The 21,736-nt window shown below is 37.3% G+C and overlaps 1 protein-coding gene across 1 annotated transcript; it reads left to right on the top strand.

Annotated features, from left to right (window-relative positions):
• Positions 1 to 6,874: 6,874 nt before the first annotated feature.
• LOC132545870 (uncharacterized) lies at positions 6,875 to 18,700 on the top strand. Its single transcript, XM_060209542.1, has 11 exons — positions 6,875 to 7,188; positions 8,753 to 8,871; positions 12,050 to 12,292; positions 12,491 to 12,708; positions 12,954 to 13,382; positions 13,636 to 13,833; positions 14,129 to 14,227; positions 15,291 to 15,434; positions 16,427 to 16,588; positions 17,793 to 17,936; positions 18,635 to 18,700. Exons 1-11 carry the CDS (start codon positions 6,875 to 6,877, stop codon positions 18,698 to 18,700), a joined length of 2,136 nt encoding a protein of 711 aa, XP_060065525.1.
• The last annotated feature ends 3,036 nt before the right edge of the window (positions 18,701 to 21,736 follow it).

The raw sequence follows: 21,736 nt of genomic DNA, 5'->3' as shown, positions 1-21,736 counted from the left end.
GTCGGGAATATCGGACTACTTAAAGTTGAATATAAAATTCCAAAACTATTTAAGCAATTCCAGAAACTGCTAGGGTGTTGAGTTGTTGTCTTTCCGAGAGTGTGCAGTCGACGTGTTCTCGCGCTCTTCCAAGCGTACAACTGTCACAGACACACCACCGTCACTATATATAAGTGATGTGTCGCCAAGTCGTTAAAAGTCGGAAGGGTCAGTAGGGATAATGTACATATGCTGGTATTTACAATGTCAAAAGAAGAAAGATTTTAATTACAATTAACCTTACAAATTAATTAGCTAATAGATACACGTGACATTTCAAATATAAACAAAATATATACTTCACTCGACATACGATGTACAATATAAGACTACATGTATACTTAACCTGGTTTCTAAGACGCCATTCAGTATTCTCGGAGCTGCAAATGAAACCATTAAAAATGAAATATAACTGTTATAATGCAACAGTTTCCTTTGGCTGAGGTTGACAAACGAATTGTATAAACCCAAGTCATATAATTCAACCTAACACGCAATCCTAAATGTAATAAACATATTTCTACCTGTTTGTTTATTCGTTTTTTATCCCGTGTTACCTAATGCTACCTTTGATTAATAGTTTTGAAAAGTCAATTAAAAAATGTGCATTATTTTGTAAGTCGGATGAAGGAATTAATTAGTGAAGTTATTTATCAGCAGGAACCGTCCATAGTAAAAGGTTATGTGGTTAATTATGCTATGATAAATAAATGTATTTAGTGACCACCTGTATCAGTAACACGGCTAATAAAACCAGTATCATTATGATCAGGGCAGACTGGTTTTGATAGTGAGTTCCAAGAGATGTGTATGTGTCAAAAACCGGAGTTCTCGTTAGCGTTTCAAAAATGTATATGTCGGTGAAATTTCACTGGGGATACTGTGGATGACAAAAACGAGTATTTGATAAAATTGAGACCCAATAATGTCCTGATAATCACGGAACTTAATCTTCACAAGTTGTTTGCTTATCATGCACATGAGTTCACATTTTAACATAACAACACTAAACCCTGTTTTTTGTTGTAGAAAAAATTGTTTGGAACAAATTCTCATAGCCGCTGCTGATCTAGAAAATACCTTCCTCGAAGACATACGAAAAAGACAACCTAACTCACAGATTCATAGGAGACGACTTCAAATTGACAAAAAAAAAAAAAAAAACAACAACATTAATGTTGTGGAAGATGTTATTGACACACTCAAACACACATTCTGTTCACGAAAAGATATATACTTAAATACTTCTAATATTTTTTTTTCAAACTTGTTACCAACGAATGTACAATGTTAAAGGTAGCGACCATTTTCTGACATATATGGTTATCTGGTTGTAAATATTTAAATAATTCAAAATCACGATATATTCGAATGTTTACAAATCATATCATTGACGACGAAACACAAATATACTAAAACTATTAATGAGGTTTTTTCATATTGATATTTCTATCTATTTTAAGAACCTATAACTTGTGTAATTGCTGTTTTAGGACATTGTACATTTACGTAGGTATGGCATCTGTAGTTCTTCCGTAGTTTCTTCAATTTATTTTTATTAATGCATTTTACATGTACATGGGTCTGGATTATTTGAAGGAATCGTGATCACACAGGCGATGAACTACGTCAGCCTAGTCGTGTATATACATATCCGCGCTACTATTGACGTCACGCATTTTAATGCACACGTTTCGTCATTTATGGTGCATCGGCCATTAAAACGCCTCTGCTATTAATCTCATTGATGGAAATCTTGATCAAACAAGTTTTTGCTGCGAAACAGGACAATGCCACATTGTGTTTCGATATTGCGTTATATGATAAACGCCATCGCCCACCGTGATTTACTACAATTAGTCTTATAGAAACAGTCACCGCCTTTTGGAGGGGGAGGGGGTGGGTGAAATCTAACTTGATATTATCCGCCCCTACTCATCATCAAGGAGGTGAACGATAAATTTTCTGTGTTGTTTTCCCCATTGTTTCGCATTGTTGGTGTGACATCATAAAAATGGAAATACCCCGCCTCAACCTTAGAGATTATTCGCGCATGAAATCAATTCCAGAACTTCATATTAAACGTTTCTAAAATACTTCCAAAACCTTCCTTGTATATTTGGATAAATTTAATTTCAATGCTTTATTTAAAATAAAATTTCATCATTTTCTTGTTACAGCTTTGTCCATCTACATGCACAGATAAATTCCAAGTAACTCCGATAAAGGTAAATACCTGATCAATGTTAGACATCAGTAATTTACATATGTCTTTACAATGTATTGCGGAGATAACAAAAACTATGCTGACTAATATACCGGTCGTGATGAGACGTAACGAGACTGGGCTTTGATGGCCAGATATCATAAAAAGTGTCACTTGGCCGTGGTCTTTTCTCTGGTCAATCCAAGTTTGGACAGGTGTGTGATAAAAGAGACCAGGTAGGCAAATGAATGTGGCAGGATAGGTGTGTATATATGTGTTGTTTTCCTGTGTGTGTAGTAATGGGACAGAGTAATGGACAATGGTCACTGTCCTGTCATACCGCAAAAAACCGTCATACATATCAACGGTTATTAGTCTCAGCTATGCTAGCGCCCTCTTTCTCGGCTTGACTTTCTTTCATTTCTTTCTTTCCAAATAAATATAAGAAGGTAATTAAATAAACCAGACTGATAACTAATTGATATATATACATGTCTTATCATTTGCATCCTCGAAATTTCAGGGGGTTACGATCACTAACGATCTCTGGAAGGGTGTATCATTAGGGAGGAAGAGTTGTATGAAGGGTTAAAATCATACTGGGTATTCTTTTACTTACGTAGATCTACATCTGATATAAGTCCGGAATATCTGGTAAATTTCAGGTGTTGTATGTAACATACAAATCACATCAATCAGTTCCGGCGAAAAAGAGTAGACAATACTTTACTTGTCTTCCGGTCTAAACACTTCCCATTGTTCGCTAAGATTCGATCAGATGACACGCCGTTTTGGTTCTGAACAAGTCTGCAATGGATGGTAGCTATCTACCTGAAAGTTAATTGATTGATGTACATGTTAATGACTAGAACTAATAAACACGGCTATCTGTTTGGAGAAACAATATCACTGTACTAATTATATGATAATTTGACTGAGTTATACAACACCACTGTTTTGTTGATCACCCAGCCATGATTAAAACGTCAAAAGCTATTGAATACTTGATTAGCAATATCTTACAATCAAAGAAAGTCCTTTTGGGGGTTATTCAAGTACATCACAAAGCAAATATTGTTCACACTTAAATACTAGTTATTGCGCTCATTAGTCATAATAATACTAGATATACACTGAAGCTCTCGGTCAAACACCTAATTAGGGGCTGTTGATGTCCCCTTACCACATGTCGAGTTTACGGGTCATTTACCTTTTGGTTTTATACTTCTGTTCCGGTATAATTATGACAATAACGACATTTGAAGTATGTAACTAGTACGTATATATGTAATTAGTTTGTGGTCTCTCCCCTCAACTTTCCTCCCCAAAGTACAAATCATACACAACTCTGTCCTAAACAACCGATCAGGTTCGAACAGTTTTACTGTTTCATTTTGTATCTGACCTTAAGGGCTCGTCCTCTTGAAGAACAAAGGACCGTGATATTAGACGTAAAACCCGTTATCGCCAGAACACTGACATATGTCGCTGAAACAATACCTTAGCGAAAGGAAGAGACGTATACCCTACAACTGACCACATGTGACTATTCAAAACCTTGTGACGTCATTGTGACTTCATGTCAATAAGTCATTTCCGGCAAGATGCACACTATCATTTTATTTTTTGTTACAGCGATGTTGGTAGATACACAGATAAATAAACATCTCTTGTATTAGGATTATCTATATAAAATATCTCGTGATATCTATGTTTGTTTACAAAAACCTATTGCTGACGAATCGAGACGGAGTCTCAGACTTAAACTCACTCCATCGTTAGGAAGGGAAGCAACTCTTGGAGATGAGAATGTATCTTACGTAGGTTATATACAAGGGGTCGGTCCATAAAATGCATGTAGCTCATCCTACTCTCATGATACTTACATTTTGCTTGAATTTGAAAAAATAAACAAATCTGTTTCATTTTGAAGCTTTAACTATGATATCTAAGTCCGTTGACATATAACTTTGCTTTACAAGTTTTAATGTTGTTATATTTAGGAATAGTGAATTATGGATCAGGGACACCTGCCTGTGACACGCTATCCCACAATAAACTATATGTGGACCGTTTAATTAGGAATACTGATATTTTCCAGAACCTTTCCGATGGTAAAATCTATAAATATCTTCATCGTCCTTTTAACTGAAATGATATAGATATTGAACAATTGCCCGTAAGTTACGTCTGAATATTGTTTAATATTCAGCAATGGAGAGATTGATGACTCTACTGCATTTCTATCTACACAAATGTACAGCTTTCATCACAGAATTTATTATATATATACAAGTTAGGTAATAGGAATGATTGATTGATAACAACCTGTCAATTGATGATCGATTATCTGGATAAATCAATACATGCTATATACACAGAATGTTTAAGTCTTTAAGTAGTAACATGTTACCAAGTGCAAAGTCCGCATATGATTTTGCAGACATTGAAAAGTTCAAATGAGGACCACGAAAAGTATTACCCAGAACAACTGACATTTCCCGTCATCTATAGCTTCAAATACAAACGTATTGATATGACAGGGAAGGTTTCATACTGGAACCCATCAGGAAAACACTGATCCCGGCGTAACAGTGTTAATCAGGCAGAATCATTATAAAGCTAAACTTACATAAGTATAAATTATATTAACAGATGAGAAAACACTGATCCCGGCGTAACAGTGTTAATCAGGCAGAATCATTATAAAGCTAAACTTACATAGGTATAAATTATATTAACAGATGAGAAAACACTGATCCCGGCGTAACAATGTTAATCAGGCAGAATCATTATAAAGCTAAACTTACATAGGTATAAATTATATTAACAGATGAGAAAACACTGATCCCGGCGTAACAGTGTTAATCAGGCAGAATCATTATAAAGCTAAACTTACATAGGTATAAATTATATTAACAGATGAGAAAACACTGATCCCGGCGTAACAGTGTTAATCAGGCAGAATCATTATAAAGCTAAACTTACATAGGTATAAATTATATTAACAGATGAGAAAACACTGATCCCGGCGTAACAGTGTTAATCAGGCAGAATCATTATAAAGCTAAACTTACATAGGTATAAATTATATTAACAGATGAGAAAACACTGATCCCGGCGTAACAGTGTTAATCAGGCAGAATCATTATAAATCTAAACTTACATAGGTATAAATTATATTAACAGATGAGAAAACATTTTTATTTTGGCGACTGCTGTTAATTTATTTCAACGTTTTAGGTCTTTAGAATCACTAACGAGTCCTGGAAGGACGAAACATCTGTAAACTTCAGATGAATTCTTTGTTTGACTCTGCTATATTCCATCTTAATTTGTATGAGGAGTTTTATTCACCTGTGTGTCTGATACACTTGAGATTGGAGACAGTAGAAACTGCTGGCGGACTTTTTAGTTCCCGATATTTGCCCTAACCTTCACACCGCATTTTATACACATATACTATACGTTGTTGTTCTAAAATTACCAGATATACGGAAATTATTTCCTCATTCGCCCCACGACTTTACTGACGAGTCCTAGAAGGACAAAACAGCTGTCAGCTGCAGTTAAAATCGGTGTTATTCACTATTGTACTTCAGTTTGTTCGGAAGTGACCTATCAACAACAGCAGCAATTTGACAAAAGTAATCAAAGTTGGTAACTGTTGATTTTTGAATCTTAATCGGACATGTACATTTTGTATATAACCGGCTTTAAGCATGGGCGTGGCGAAATAAAAGCAGACTGATATTGGTCACAGATTTAATTATATCGTCAGTCCCGTCGACTGTTAATAAGGCTTTATGTTTAATTAACTTTTTATTCCACTGAAGTATACGTGTAAGTGTGCATTTTAAACCCAGCAAGGAGATTAAAATTACGAGAATGTTGAGGAGATTTAAGTCCTAATTACCCTAATCTGACCTTGTTACAACGTGTAAGGGTCGGACATATTGTACCTGCGGGTATCAGGTGTTCTTATTGTCGTGATTACAGGTATTTTACAGGTATGAACAGCGATTAACGTTTACCTGTACATTTGTATATATATATATATATTTTAAATTGTATAGATTGACATTTCTCAATAACGAAGTGAACATTATTGTAGCTTCAATAGTGCAATTTTCTTTACTGTAGTCTATCGTGTGTTTTTGTAAAAGAGAAAACAGGCTTATGTACAGAGTAAATTACTCGTGAAATACCTTAGTGTGTCATATCAACAGAAAGGAATATGGTAACAACCAGTCAGGTGGTACTAAGGTATAAACTGAGGACGACGGTACAAGACTACTGGCAGAAATGCGTGTCTTTGGAATGATATAGCTTGGCTCTGCCTTGTGGGCTTGTGATTTTGTGTTAATCCAAGGCATGGTCGAGTTTATCCTCCCGTGGAAATATAACACAATCTCTATAAAACGATTCTAACCCAGGACGTCAGGAGCGAGGCTCATGATATGTGTGAATTCAGCATTGGTTTGCCATGTGTAATTTTCTGACTGTGTGAATTCAGCATTGATTTGCGATGTGTAATGTTCTGACTGTGTGAATTCAGCATTGAATTGCGATATGTAATGTTCTGACTGTGTGAATTACGAACTAACATCATAAAAGAACAGGTTCACCATGGTCCGGCTTCGCGACACAAAGATCTACAAAGTTCTGGCGACTGGATGTCTATCCGAGGTATCATCCGAATGCATCAAACACGTGCAGAGCGGTAAGAATATCAATCTTCGTGATGAGGACACGGGGGAGACCTATCTACATCTCCTTGCCGACAATGTTGACCGTTTCCGGTCCCCTCAAGGAACGTGCATCATCTACATCATGGCAAGTAAGGGCATAGACCTTGACCTTCTCGACAACGAGGGAAATTCATTCCTTCACAGGATCATGCGCATGCCTTACACGTACCGGGCAGTAGTGGCGATGATCAGGTGCGTTACTGGTATAACTTAACACGGGGTTGGGGTACGTGGCTCACGATGTAGTAATCGGGTACTGAGTGCTAAAGGGCTAAGCGATGTTTATGTGTGCGACGTCACAATACCTTTCTGACTATCGACAATTAACATACAAATTGTGAAACGGCTGACATATATCCAATATCAAGTTCTTATAGCTTTTGACACAACATGACTTCAAAAATCGTCCTTCCCAAGAACATTTGGACCTAAACCCCATTTGGATGATTTCCAAAAGTACACTTTAATAATTTTGACTCCTTTTTATGCCAAATTTTGGCGACGCCTCTCCTGAGTATGTTTACTCTCTATTGGACAGATGTCTCCGTGTCCCAGGGGCTGGTAATGTCTCTAGACATACACCCAACTGGTTGTATATATCGGGGTTTCCACTGTATCCGTCACTGAAGTGGAAACAATAACCAGGATTGGATTAGCGAAATTCGTATTATAAAGTAGATAATCCAATTAAGGTTAAGTTAGTCTCCCGCCAGGTTTATATGCTGCTGTCGAAGTTGTTTTCATGGCACCAACGTTTGTCTTCATGGTACCAACATTTGTCTTCATGGTACAACCATTTGTCTTCACGATACCATTAGTTGTCTTCACGATACCATTAGTTGTCTTCGCGGTACCATTAGTTGCCTTCGCGTTACCATTAGTTGTCTTCGCGGTACCATTAGTTGTCTTCACGATACCATTAGTTGTCTTCGCGGTACCATTAGTTGTCTTCGCGGTACCATTTGTTGTCTTCGCGTTACCATTAGTTGTCTTCGCGGTACCATTAGTTGTCTTCGCGGTACCATTAGTTGTCTTCGCGGTACCAACAATTGTCTTCATGGTAGCAACAGTTGTTTTCATATTTACCTGAAAAAATGAAGTTATGACCTCTTAAAGATGGCGATTCTGAGCTTTAAGGACGACAACTCCGAGTAAGGGAGTTACAGGAACGATAATTCTGACTTAATACGTTTTACTGAGAACAACTTTTCAGAGTTAATGATGGTAGAAAATGAAATTTATGGGTTAATAAGTATAAGGAACGATAACTCCAGGTCGATGAGAAACTCTTGGTTTGTTAGTGTTTGGAACGACACCTGTGGATTAGGCAGTGTTTCCTGTAGAATATAAAATACCGTGAATATATATGGACATCTTTGAATAACTTTGTCAGAATTTCAACGACAGAAGAATATGGATTATAATTTGCAGAATTTTGTTGTTATTAAATATCTTACAATATGACATGTCTCGTAATTTATATAGTAAAAGTATATATTACATTACACCAGACAAATCATTAAATATGTAATCTCTGTAGGTATAAATCCACTTGACCTGTCATATTATCAGACAAACGTCGCCAGTCCTAATAATTTGACGCCAGCTTTGCATATAGTGTCCTCTTACACGACTCTAAATAAATTTTAAATCAATTTTAAATTTAGTTCATTTAACAACACGAAATTTGATAGCAATTGTTCAACAGATATATTTTTGTGTAATGAAAATAAGGAATTACGTTGTTATGTGATAGGTGCGGTGCCGATCCATTGGTAAACAATAAGGAAGGCCTGACTCCCAGGGACATTCTAATGCAGACCAAACCCGATGGATGGGAAGAGACCCTTCATTGGTTCACAAAGTTCACACCAGGTAAATGTTGTATCATTTGTATTAATTACTTACATACATATCTATATCGTGTAAACACGTTTCTCAGCCAGGAAGTGGTGAAAAAAACCATAAAGGATATGCATGTACATGGAAAAACATTGATATATAAATATTTTTCACAAATATCAATTCAACCAAAGCTGAACACTTGAAAACTGACAAAATTTGACCTTCCGAAATGACTCCCTACCAGCATACGGAGTTGTGTTCCCGATCCGCGAGGTGGAGCAATGTGTACATAGTTCCGGTGATGTACACTCAAATCATGTTCCACGTTGAGAAAGTTGAAAGTTTTTTTAAGTTTTGATTTAATTATCTTACAACATGACATGACACCAGTCTTTGAGGTTGTCTGATAAAGAAACCAAGAATGTCGAGTAGGAAATTACCCTCTTGAGGACTATACTGTGCGTACACCTATGATTGGTCAGAATTATTGTCATCAACATCGATGTACCACTTTTACTTAATTACCACAGGTGCAAACGGTACATGTAGACTTGGTCAAATATGTATAAATGGACTCATTGTTAACACATGGAATTACGTGGCTACTACTGCTGAAGATGTGTCTATTTCCGCTGACATATCTCATAAAACGGGATACATCGACGGAAAAATCCTCTCATATTAAAATCGTTTTTGATAAGATTGTATAAAGATGTATTCTTGAGTTAAAAATCTCAGTCTAAAGGCCAATTTTAATAAAACAAAAAATTCACCAAAAAGTGATTTATTTCATACGTGATAACTTTTCAAACTTTATCAAAATGTTTTTTATCAAATTAAACATCACTGAATTAACACAAACATGTTTGATATACACGATTTTGTCTCTCCTTGTATGAAAGGTCAAATCATGGATGGTAAACATCTTATTTGAAAAATTCGGAAAAAACATGTTAAATGAAATAAGAAGAAAACAACCTATTCAATATTGATCTCAGGTATCACGAAGACAATGTAATCAAGGAAAGTCCGTTTCGATAACTCTCGAGAACATATTGAAATGTCGAATGTGAAAGCTGTCATGATCGGGTCTCGTAGTATTACAGCACAGTAAACAGGTCAGACGTTTTATATTTGAAATATTTGTTAATTTCCTACCAGACTTATGATGAAAGAGAATGACAATAAATACTATAGTTATCAATAATCGGATAAACACTCCTATAGCTAATCCTCCAGTATACAAAACTAAACACTTTTCTATAATACGTGTTAATTAGGTGTATTGACACAGATATCTATATATCTTCAGGCAATGTTATACCAGTGTTACGTACAAAACTGAAGAAAAAATATAAAACAGATATCTATATATCTTCAGGCAATGTTATACCAGTGTTACGTACAAAACTGAAGAAAAAATATAAAACAGATATCTATATATCTTCAGGCAATGTAATACCAGTGTTATGTACAAAACTGAAGAAAAAATATCTTTAATCTTTCAAAGCAAAGAAAAATAATGTACATGAAATGACTATTTTAAAGAATGAGCACTAGTAGAGGATATTGATAAAATGAAGTGTATAAACTTTTACTAAATGCAAATATTTTAAACACTTAATATCTTTTTTTCATTTCAACGCAGCTCCACACGCCTCTTGTAGCTAGAAAAGGCACAAAACTGAAAACTTAATACTTGTACATTATTTTGTGATAACAAGATAACCGATTTCTATTTATTCCAACAAATAGTCCATATTAGCACGACTTAGGTATCGAATATAAGAGATAATAGGTATATGTAAGTCCTTAATATTAGGTCAAGGTATACATGCAGTATATGTAGGACGAGTCACAATTCAACCACGGACTAAGTTTATTAATCGATTTAATTTGATTCATGCTGTAGATGATCGAATCGGTTGAATGCGAATAATTAAAGCGTATATCATATGAAAAATTGACAACCAAATAACTATCAAACATACATGGCATACTGATACCTCTCCAATACCGCTACTTCTCACGTGAGTATCTCCGAAGTAGTCACGAAATAATCCGGAGGGGTAATGTCATGTAATCCTGATCGAAAGAAGCTGAGTTAACAGAGAACATCTTCAGAACTATTTATTTTGGTGACTGTCTTTTTGTTCAGGCTCATCAGACGTGGATCCGAAAATAATTCACATTTTCGATTCCCTCTCAAAATATCCTGAACCAATTGTACTGAAAATTTACCATAACATTTCTTGTCCAAACGTGACCCCCAAATTGTGATAAATACATTCCTGTGGTACGGGACCAAACGGAATCACATAGTTAGATCTTACTGTATTACACAATCTCACTCTACTACGCGATCTCACTTGACCTGATTTTGTCGTCAGAACTCACTCTACTACGCGATCTCACCTGACCTGATTTTGTCGTCAGAACTCGCTCTACTACGCGATCTCACCTGACCTGATATTGGCGTCAGAACTCACTCTACTACGCGATCTCACTTGACCTGATTTTGTCGTCAGAACTCACTCCACTACGCGATCTCACCTGACCTGATTTTGTCGTCAGAAATCGCTCTACTACGCGATCTCACCTGACCTGATATTGGCGTCAGAACTCACTCTACTACGCGACCTCACTTGACCTGATTTTGGCGTCAGAACTTACTCTACTACGCGATCTCAACTGACCTGATTTTGTCGTCAGAACTTACTCTACTACGCGATCTCAACTGACCTGATTTTGTCGTCAGAACTCACTCTACTACGCGACCTCACTTGACCTGATTTTGGCGTCAGAACTCACTCTACTACGCGACCTCACTTGACCTGATTTTGGCGTCAGAACTTACTCTACTACGCGATCTCAACTGACCTGATTTTGTCGTCAGAACTTACTCTACTACGCGATCTCACCTGACCTGATATTGGCGTCAGAACTCACTCTACTACGCGATCTCACTTGACCTGATTTTGTCGTCAGAACTCACTCCACTACGCGATCTCAACTGACCTGATTTTGTCGTCAGAAATCGCTCTACTACGCGATCTCACCTGACCTGATATTGGCGTCAGAACTCACTCTACTACGCGACCTCACATAACCTGATATTGGCGTCAGAACTTACTCTACTACGCGATCTCATTGACCTGTTTTTGGAATTAGATCTTGGTAATGGCATATCTTTGTTTACATACTGCAGGTTTATACCGGGCATTGATGGAAGAGCATCCTGACAGGGCGCTAGTGGAAAAACTACTCAAATATCTGTGTCGGACAAACATTGTCAAAGACGGGAAACTTGTTTGTCTGAAAACGATCGCCAAACAGAATAACAAGGATTTATATCTTGTGGACTTGTTGGAGAAATATGAAAATACAATTGAATTTGCGCTATCTCTGTTTACTGGAAAGGATCTAGCTCTCCAACATTTCTTTAAGGAAGGTAAGTATCCTGTTTCCGACCTTCAATTCCTTGGTCACTTAGATAAGGGTACACAGATGACATCTTCGATTCCACAGACGACAATCTTTGAATGGACTGATCTGGTCACTGTACCGAACAAACTAGGTATTCTACTGAATGTTTTCTCGTATATTACACGTTATCGTACTTTTATCAACCAAACCCGTTTTATTTCAGTTTCAAATAGAATGGACACCATTGATATCAACGTCACTGATTACAGCTACCAATACCGTTATCCGGATTACCCAGAAGTCCCACTTCCTGTTCTCGCCGCATTGTGGGAAGGTGACATGGAAGACAATATCGCCGTTCTACTGGGAATGGGAGTTGACACGTCCGTTTTATTTTCATATAATCCTGAAGTCGAGCCACCAAAACCACTCTTCTTTCAGGTATCTGTTAGTTACCGATCCTGATACAGACACGGTTATATCATTTAAACTAATTATATAACGTTTTAGATTATCTCATTTTTTAATTATTCTATAGTTCGTGTAATGAAAGAGCGATCACAGAATAGAGTTACAAAGTTTTATGGTAAAACTTCGTCAGGGTTTCAAGATATAAATAACGAGAACACTTTTGCTTCGTGTTGCTCTACATTCAACTTATTAAGCGAGTTATGTCCCTTTTGTAGGTGTTATGTGGTGTTGTAAAACCGACGGACTCTATAATACACCGTGTGTTAGAGGCGTCAGACCTGTCCGTCCGAAACCTTTATGGACAGACAATTGTGTACGAAGCAATAACACAAGATTATCCGGAGAATCTCATCATAAGTCTTTTCAAATATGGCGCTAATTTGGCATCTAGAGACAAACACGGACGCACAGCGCATGACTACGCAGAGTTAATTAAGAAGCCACGTTACTGTAGACTTATAGACACATGTGTGGTAGAAATGGTGAAGGAATGTAATGTAGAGGGCGTGGAAGACCTTCTACGACACGGATACGACCACATTCTGGACGTAACGGATAGACAGACAGGCAATTCCATCATCGATATTGCTAGGGGTCGGTCATCTACAATCAGCGAGCTTCTGAAGAAGGCGGGCGCAGTCAAGGTATGATTTTCTTTATTTCGGACATGTGGTGGAGCTTGGCAACAGTAGACCTTAATCTTTATTTAGTACAGGCAACCAATAATCACCAAACATTGATTACGTAATTAATAGAGAAGGTTAGAGAGATAATTACAATGATTTCATTTACTTACATTCCATTGCATTAATAATATGACGTGTTTCCTAACAGAATGAAATAATCTGAGCAGATTCTTGCCATGGAAACATAACAAAAAAGGGCGTTTCTTTACAGGAACATATACGAAAGATGTTTCAGAAGACGGAGACCGGAAGTCTAGGCGAGTTGCGGCGCCTGCTAGGCAGGAAGTACGCGACATCGGTAGATAGATGTGGAAGGACGGTCTTACACATCGCCATTTTTAACGGGAAGAGGGATATCATCAGCTACCTGGCAACTCACTACTCACAACTCCTTAACATACAGGACAACGTATGTATGATGTTGTAAGCCTTCATACGTCAATAACGGCAATGCATGTATATATAAGGAATCTTTTTAGCAAATACAAAATTACTCGATATGTAAAGCAAATGCTTTCAATTTGATATGTTACATATTCAAAGACTTGAAAATACATCATAATACTGGTTTAGTGCTTAGCACGGGCGCTGTCATTTTAAAATCCTCGCTCCCTATCTACTGTGTATCACGTGGTATCCACCATCGTATTTATACTGAAAAACAATATTTTTGATGTTGTTCTGTGTTTGTTTTTCTCCTATAGCTGGGGAGGACGCCCCTCCACTACGCACAGCTGTTCATGGAAGGAGATCAGTTATTATCTACCATTACCAAGCTAGGAAACACGAGCATCAGGGACGTGGTAAGTGTTCCCATCGTTAACAAGTTAGGGAACAACATCAGGGACGTGGTAAGGCTCTCATCGTTAACAAATTAGGGAACAGGAGCATCAGGGACGTGGTAAGTGTTCCCATCGTTAACTAGTTAGGAAACAACATCAGGGACGTGGTAAGTGTCCTATCGTTAACAAGTTAGGGAACAACATCCGGGACGTGGTAAGTGTCCCAATCATTCACAAGTTAGGGAACAACATCAGGGACGTGGTAAGTGTCCCATCGTTAACAAGTTAGGGAACACTAACATCAGGGACGTGGTAAGTGTTCCCATCGTTAACAAGTTAGGGAACAACATCAGGGACGTGGTAAGTGTTCCCATCGTTAACAAGTTAGGGAACAACATCAGGGACGTGGTAAGGCTCTCATCGTTAACAAATTAGGGAACAGGAGCATCAGGGACGTGGTAAGTGTTCCCATCGTTAACTAGTTAGGAAACAACATCAGGGACGTGGTAAGTGTCCTATCGTTAACAAGTTAGGGAACAACATCCGGGACGTGGTAAGTGTCCCAATCATTCACAAGTTAGGGAACAACATCAGGGACGTGGTAAGTGTCCCATCGTTAACAAGTTAGGGAACACTAACATCAGGGACGTGGTAAGTGTTCCCATCATTCATAAGTTAGGGAACAACATCAGGGACGTGGTAAGTGTCCCATCGTTAACAAATTAGGGAACATGAGTATAAGGGACGTGGTAAGTGTTCCCATCATTAAAATGTTTGGGAACAACATTAGGGTCGTGGCAAGTCTTCCAAGCTGGGAACACGTGAATCAAGGCGTAGTAAGTCTTCTCATCGTTACCAAGCTGGGAACACGTGAACCAAGGACGTGGTCAATATTCTCATCATTGACGCAACAGAAGACGTTACAAAAGCGACCAAAAACGCTAATCTCTTGTTTTATATTTGATAAAATGAAAAATAGTAATAAATTTATCAATTGATATAAAGTTATATATATATATATCCATCACCGAGATTGGTTACAAGTGTTTAAATTGTGTCCTGATTCCATAACTTTGTTTAACAGCAAGGCCTGACACCACTCCAGTATAGTATAAAGGAATGTGGAGAACGCACCTTCTCCCTACTTAAGAAGGCTGTCCAGGAAATGGCGATGGATGTCTTCCTCAGTCAAACCCAGTTTAAACAGTCCATGAAAACAGCAATACAGGTACATGAAGACTGATGTACTTTGATATAAGGGAGATAACTCCTATTTTTTGTTGGACTATTATCATCACAATGATTATCGTCCTAAAATTACGCTCCTAATTCACAGTTTTGTTTTTTCGTTTTTTTTTTATACCTCTAGCTAGGTATAGGTGTTTGTGTAAATTAACACTTGGTCAATGCACGTGTTATTACAAACTAGACTGATATTTACGTTGTATAAGCCAGTGTTTCACTTTATCGTGAGAATTTAGGTCATCTTCTTCTTTTCACAAATAAACTTTATCAATTGCTTACCTATTCTTCTTCTTTATTGGAGTTGTAGTTGGCATGATAAAAGTCGTACAATTCTGGACGGTAATGTTTACTGTCGATCAAAACAATAGAACAGGTCATGATTTAGATCGTGTTAGGATAACACAGTAACAGAACGGTGAATCAATTGTATCTTATTTATTTTTTCTTAGACTCAAATTAAACAAACAGGCAGTTCTCATGAAATAGGCATATTACTTCCCCTGATCATTCCGCAAGCAAGAAGCCCTCTCTCTTTAGCACTGTACTATTACAAAAGTATAGAGTGTTGAAGATCAAATATTATTATTTATCTTACTCAATAGCAATCCTCTGGACATTTGCGTACAATTAATCAACTCAATAAATGAAAGAGGAATGCATTTTTAATACCCGACTGCTTTCATTCTTTCTACTTTCTATCTAATTGTGACCAGTGAAACAACATGCGGGAGACCAACCTCATGCTAGTCAAAGCTATTTGGACAGAATATCTTGGTAAATGACCCAACATGACACAATGATTCATTATCTCAGCTTTAGCTTCAAGAGAAACTGAACCTCACATTTCGGTATTACTAGTATCGCATTAAGAAATAAACCACAGAGATGTCTCTTTATTGTGATATTGGGCGAATACCAAGGTCAGAGTGGATTTATATATATATATATATATAAATAGTTTTGCCCGTGTTACAGAAGGAGGACTTAACGAAGATACAGCGCCTCTTGCGAGGTCTGCGGGTTCATGGGGACATAACTCGCCACAGTACGTTACTCTTTTCCTGTATTGAATGGGGAAAGGAAAATGCTGCTATACAAATGATCAGAGAAGGGCTTAGTACAGACATCTTTAAACAGGTAAACAGGAAATCGAACGGTAGACCAGATAACTCACGTGATAGTGCAAGTATCGAGACAGTGTGTTAGTTTGATACTGTTCTATAGTCAGTTGTGTGAAATGTATAAAAACTGCACAATCTTCTAAATCGTATAATACTCACACAGAGAGTTGTATGATTCCAGAGGACTATACGATTTTAGGGAATTGTACAATTCACGAGGATTGTATAATATCAAGGGATGTATGGTATAAGGGGGTGTATGCCATCAGTGGATGTATGGTATAAGGGGGTGTATGCCATCAGTGGATGTATAGTATAAGGGGGTGTATGCCATCAGTGGATGTATGGTATAAGGGGTGTATGCCATCAGTGGATGTATGGTATAAGGGGGTGTATGCCATCAGTGGATGTATAGTACAAGGGGGTGTATGACATCAGTGGATGTATGGTATAAGGGGGTGTATGCCATCAGTGGATGTATGATATAAGGGGGTGTATGACATCAGTGGATGGATGATATAAGGTGGTGTATGCCATCAGTGGATGTATGATATAAGGGGTGTATGCCATCAGTGGATGTATGATATAAGGGGTGTATGCCATCAGTGGATGTATGATATAAGGGGTGTATGCCATCAGTGGATGTATGATATAAGGGGGTGTATGCCATCAGTGGATGGATGATATAAGGGGTGTATGCCATCAGTGGATGTATGATATAAGGTGGTGTATGCCATCAGTGGATGTATGATATAAGGGGTGTATGCCATCAGTGGATGTATGATATAAGGGGTGTATGCCATCAGTGGATGGATGATATAAGGGGTGTATGCCATCAGTGGATGTATGATATAAGGGGTGTATGCCATCAGTGGATGTAATGATATAAGGGGTGTATGCCATCAGTGGATGTATGATATAAGGGGTGTATGCCATCAGTGGATGTATGATATAAGGGGTGTATGCCATCAGTGGATGTATGGTATAAGGGGTGTATGCCATCAGTGGATGTATATCCGAGGATTGTACAGTTTTAGGGGATAGTATAACCCCAGAGAATTATATCATACAATCCTATTAAATCATACAATCTTCTGGGTATTAGTGTATTATGTATGGTATAAAGATATATAAAACGACCTCGGAATTCCTGTAAACGTATGACGTCAGGAAGTCAAGTATAATCTTATGTCTATAAGATTCTATTACTTCCTCCACAGTATCAGAAGTGTGACCCAAACAGTACCAAGTGTGTAATGTATGAGTGTACACACACTATGATATCTCTCCGTGAAAAGGCAGAGGAACTCAAGAGAAGGCGGGTTTTACAATTTTTAGACCAAATACAGATGGATACTGACAAGGTAGGTAGCAAAAGGTTATTGGTAACTAGAAATTGACATGACTTCCGCATAACTGGTTACTGGAAATCTACATGGTTACCTGATAACGTCATGGTTCCCTGATAACGTCATGGTTCCCTGATAACGTCATGGTTACCTGATAACGACATGGTTACCTGATAACGACATGTTTCCCTGATAACGACATGGTTACCTGACATCGACATGGTTGCCTGATAACGACATGGTTCCCTGATAACGTCATGGTTCCCTGATAACGACATGGTTACCTGATAACGACATGGTTACCTGATAACGACATGGTTACCTGATAACGACATGTTTCCCTGATAACGACATGGTTACCTGACATCGACATGGTTGCCTGATAACGACATGGTTCCCTGATAACGTCATGGTTCCCTGATAACGACATGGTTACCTGATAACGACATGGTTACCTGACATCGACATGGTTGCCTGATAACGACATGGTTCCCTGATAACGTCATGGTTCCCTGATAACGACATGGTTACCTGATAACGACATGGTTACCTGGTAACGACATGGTTACCTGACATCGACATGGTTCCCTGATGTGTTATATGGGGCGTATTTTCTGTATAATAGTTAATGGTATAGATGTCGTTGATTATATAATCAGAATAAATTACATTGATTTTAATTACCTAATATGTCTACCTTTTATGTTTAACAGAACGAAGTAATGTCACCGAGGGCCACACCCGATGTCAGTAACTTTGAAAAGTTCGGGAAAGTGTGACGTGTAGTGTGACGTGTAGTGTGACGTGTAGTGATTTCCGATTTATTGGAGTGTTTAATTTCTTCTATAGACTGTATCTATTTGGTATTACATGTTGTAAACATAATTCTACCTTCTTAATGATGTATCGTCTATGAAATACTCAGTTATTCCAAATGTCTGTACTGTACAGTATTAGGTAGTAATGTCTGTACTGTACAGTATTAGGTAGTACATGTCTGTACTGTACAGTATTAGGTAGTACAAGTCTGTACTGTACAGTATTAGGTAGTACATGTCTGTACTGTACAGTATTAGGTAGTACATGTCTGTACTGTACTGTATTAGGTAGTACATGTATGTACTGTACAGTATTAGGTAGTACATGTCTGTACTGTACAGTATTAGGTAGTACATGTCTGTACTGTACAGTATTAGGTAGTACATGTCTACTGTACAGTATTAGGTAGTACATGTATATACTGTACAGTATTAGGTAGTACATGTCTGTACTGTACTGTATTAGGTAGTACATGTATGTACTGTACAGTATTAGGTAGTACATGTATGTACTGTACAGTATTAGGTAGTACATGTCTGTACTGTACATTATTAGGTAGTACATGTCTACTGTACAGTATTAGGTAGTACATGTCTGTACTGTACAGTATTAGGTAGTACAAGTCTGTACTGTACAGTATTAGGTAGTACATGTCTGTACTGTACAGTATTAGGTAGTACACATGTCTGTACTGTACAGTATTAGGTAGTACAAGTCTGTACTGTACAGTATTAGGTAGTACATGTCTGTACTGTACTGTATTAGGTAGTACATGTATGTACTGTACAGTATTAGGTAGTACATGTCTGTACTGCACAGTATTAGGTATTACATGTCTGTACTGTACAGTATTAGGTAGTACATGTCTACTGTACAGTATTAGGTAGTACATGTATATACTATACAGTATTAGGTAGTACAAGTCTGTACTGTACAGTATTAGGTAGTACATGTCTGTACTGTACAGTATTAGGTAGTACACATGTCTGTACTGTACAGTATTAGGTAGTACAAGTCTGTACTGTACAGTATTAGGTAGTACATGTATATACTGTACAGTATTAGGTAGTACATGTCTGTACTGTACAGTATTAGGTAGTACACATGTCTGTACTGTACAGTATTAGGTAGTACAAGTCTGTACTGTACAGTATTAGGTAGTACATGTCTGTACTGTACAGTATTAGGTATTACATGTCTGTACTGTACAGTATTAGGTATTACATGTCTGTACTGTACAGTATTAGGTAGTACATGTCTGTACTGTACAGTATTAGGTAATACATGTCTGTACTGTACAGTATTAGGTAGTACATGTCTGTACTGTACAGTATTAGGTAGTACAAGTCTGTACTGTACAGTATTAGGTAGTACATGTCTGTACTGTACAGTATTAGGTAGTACACATGTCTGTACTGTACAGTATTAGGTAGTACAAGTCTGTACTGTACAGTATTAGGTAGTACATGTCTGTACTGTACTGTATTAGGTAGTACATGTATGTACTGTACAGTATTAGGTAGTACATGTCTGTACTGCACAGTATTAGGTATTACATGTCTGTACTGTACAGTATTAGGTAGTACATGTCTACTGTACAGTATTAGGTAGTACATGTATATACTATACAGTATTAGGTAGTACAAGTCTGTACTGTACAGTATTAGGTAGTACATGTCTGTACTGTACAGTATTAGGTAGTACACATGTCTGTACTGTACAGTATTAGGTAGTACAAGTCTGTACTGTACAGTATTAGGTAGTACACATGTCTGTACTGTACAGTATTAGGTAGTACAAGTCTGTACTGTACAGTATTAGGTAGTACATGTATATACTGTACAGTATTAGGTAGTACATGTCTGTACTGTACAGTATTAGGTAGTACACATGTCTGTACTGTACAGTATTAGGTAGTACAAGTCTGTACTGTACAGTATTAGGTAGTACATGTCTGTACTGTACAGTATTAGGTAGTACATGTCTGTACTGTACAGTATTAGGTAGTACATGTCTGTACTGTACAGTATTAGGTAGTACATGTCTGTACTGTACAGTATTAGGTAGTACAAGTCTGTACTGTACAGTATTAGGTAGTACATGTATATACTGTACAGTATTAGGTAGTACATGTCTGTACTGTACAGTATTAGGTAGTACACATGTCTGTACTGTACAGTATTAGGTAGTACAAGTCTGTACTGTACAGTATTAGGTAGTACATGTCTGTACTGTACAGTATTAGGTAGTACATGTCTGTACTGTACAGTATTAGGTAGTACAAGTCTGTACTGTTACAGTATTAGGTAGTACATGTCTGTACTGTACAGTATTAGGTAGTACACATGTCTGTACTGTACAGTATTAGGTATTACATGTCTGTACTGTACAGTATTAGGTAGTACACATGTCTGTACTGTACAGTATTAGGTATTACATGTCTGTACTGTACAGTATTAGGTAGTACACATGTCTGTACTGTACAGTATTAGGTATTACATGTCTGTACTGTACAGTATTAGGTAGTACATGTCTGTACTGTACAGTATTAGGTAGTACAAGTCTGTACTGTACAGTATTAGGTAGTACATGTCTGTACTGTACAGTATTAGGTAGTACTTGTCTGTACTGTACAGTATTAGGTAGTACACATGTCTGTACTGTACAGTATTAGGTAGTACAAGTCTGTACTGTACAGTATTAGGTAGTACATGTCTGTACTGTACAGTATTAGGTATTACATGTCTGTACTGTACAGTATTAGGTAGTACATGTCTGTACTGTACAGTATTAGGTAGTACATGTCTGTACTGTACAGTATTAGGTAGTACATGTATATACTGTACAGTATTAGGTATTACATGTCTGTACTGTACAGTATTAGGTAGTACATGTATATACTGTACAGTATTAGGTAGTACATGTCTGTCTATGACATTTGTCTGTATTTTATTTTGTTGTATATTTACAGCTGTCTCCTGTAACAATAATCTTTT

This window comes from Ylistrum balloti, unplaced genomic scaffold (assembly GCF_031769215.1).
Source record: "Ylistrum balloti isolate Yb309-2 unplaced genomic scaffold, AGI_CSIRO_Ybal_v1 Utg369860, whole genome shotgun sequence".
Taxonomy (NCBI): Eukaryota; Metazoa; Mollusca; class Bivalvia; order Pectinida; family Pectinidae; genus Ylistrum; species Ylistrum balloti.
Note: the sequence above shows the minus strand (reverse complement) of the source record. Positions and strands in the feature narration are given on the sequence as shown.

What these genes read in the sequence shown, in the direction of transcription:
- LOC132545870 (XM_060209542.1), top strand. Translation starts at nt 6,875, where the DNA reads ATGGTCCGGCTTCGCGACACAAAGATCTACAAAGTTCTGGCGACTGGA. An exon ending in CCAACATTTCTTTAAGGAAG is followed by an intron (nt 12,293 to 12,490) that starts GTAAGTATCCTG and finishes GTTTTATTTCAG; the next exon opens with TTTCAAATAGAATGGACACC. An exon ending in TCCTTAACATACAGGACAAC is followed by an intron (nt 13,834 to 14,128) that starts GTATGTATGATG and finishes TTTCTCCTATAG; the next exon opens with CTGGGGAGGACGCCCCTCCA.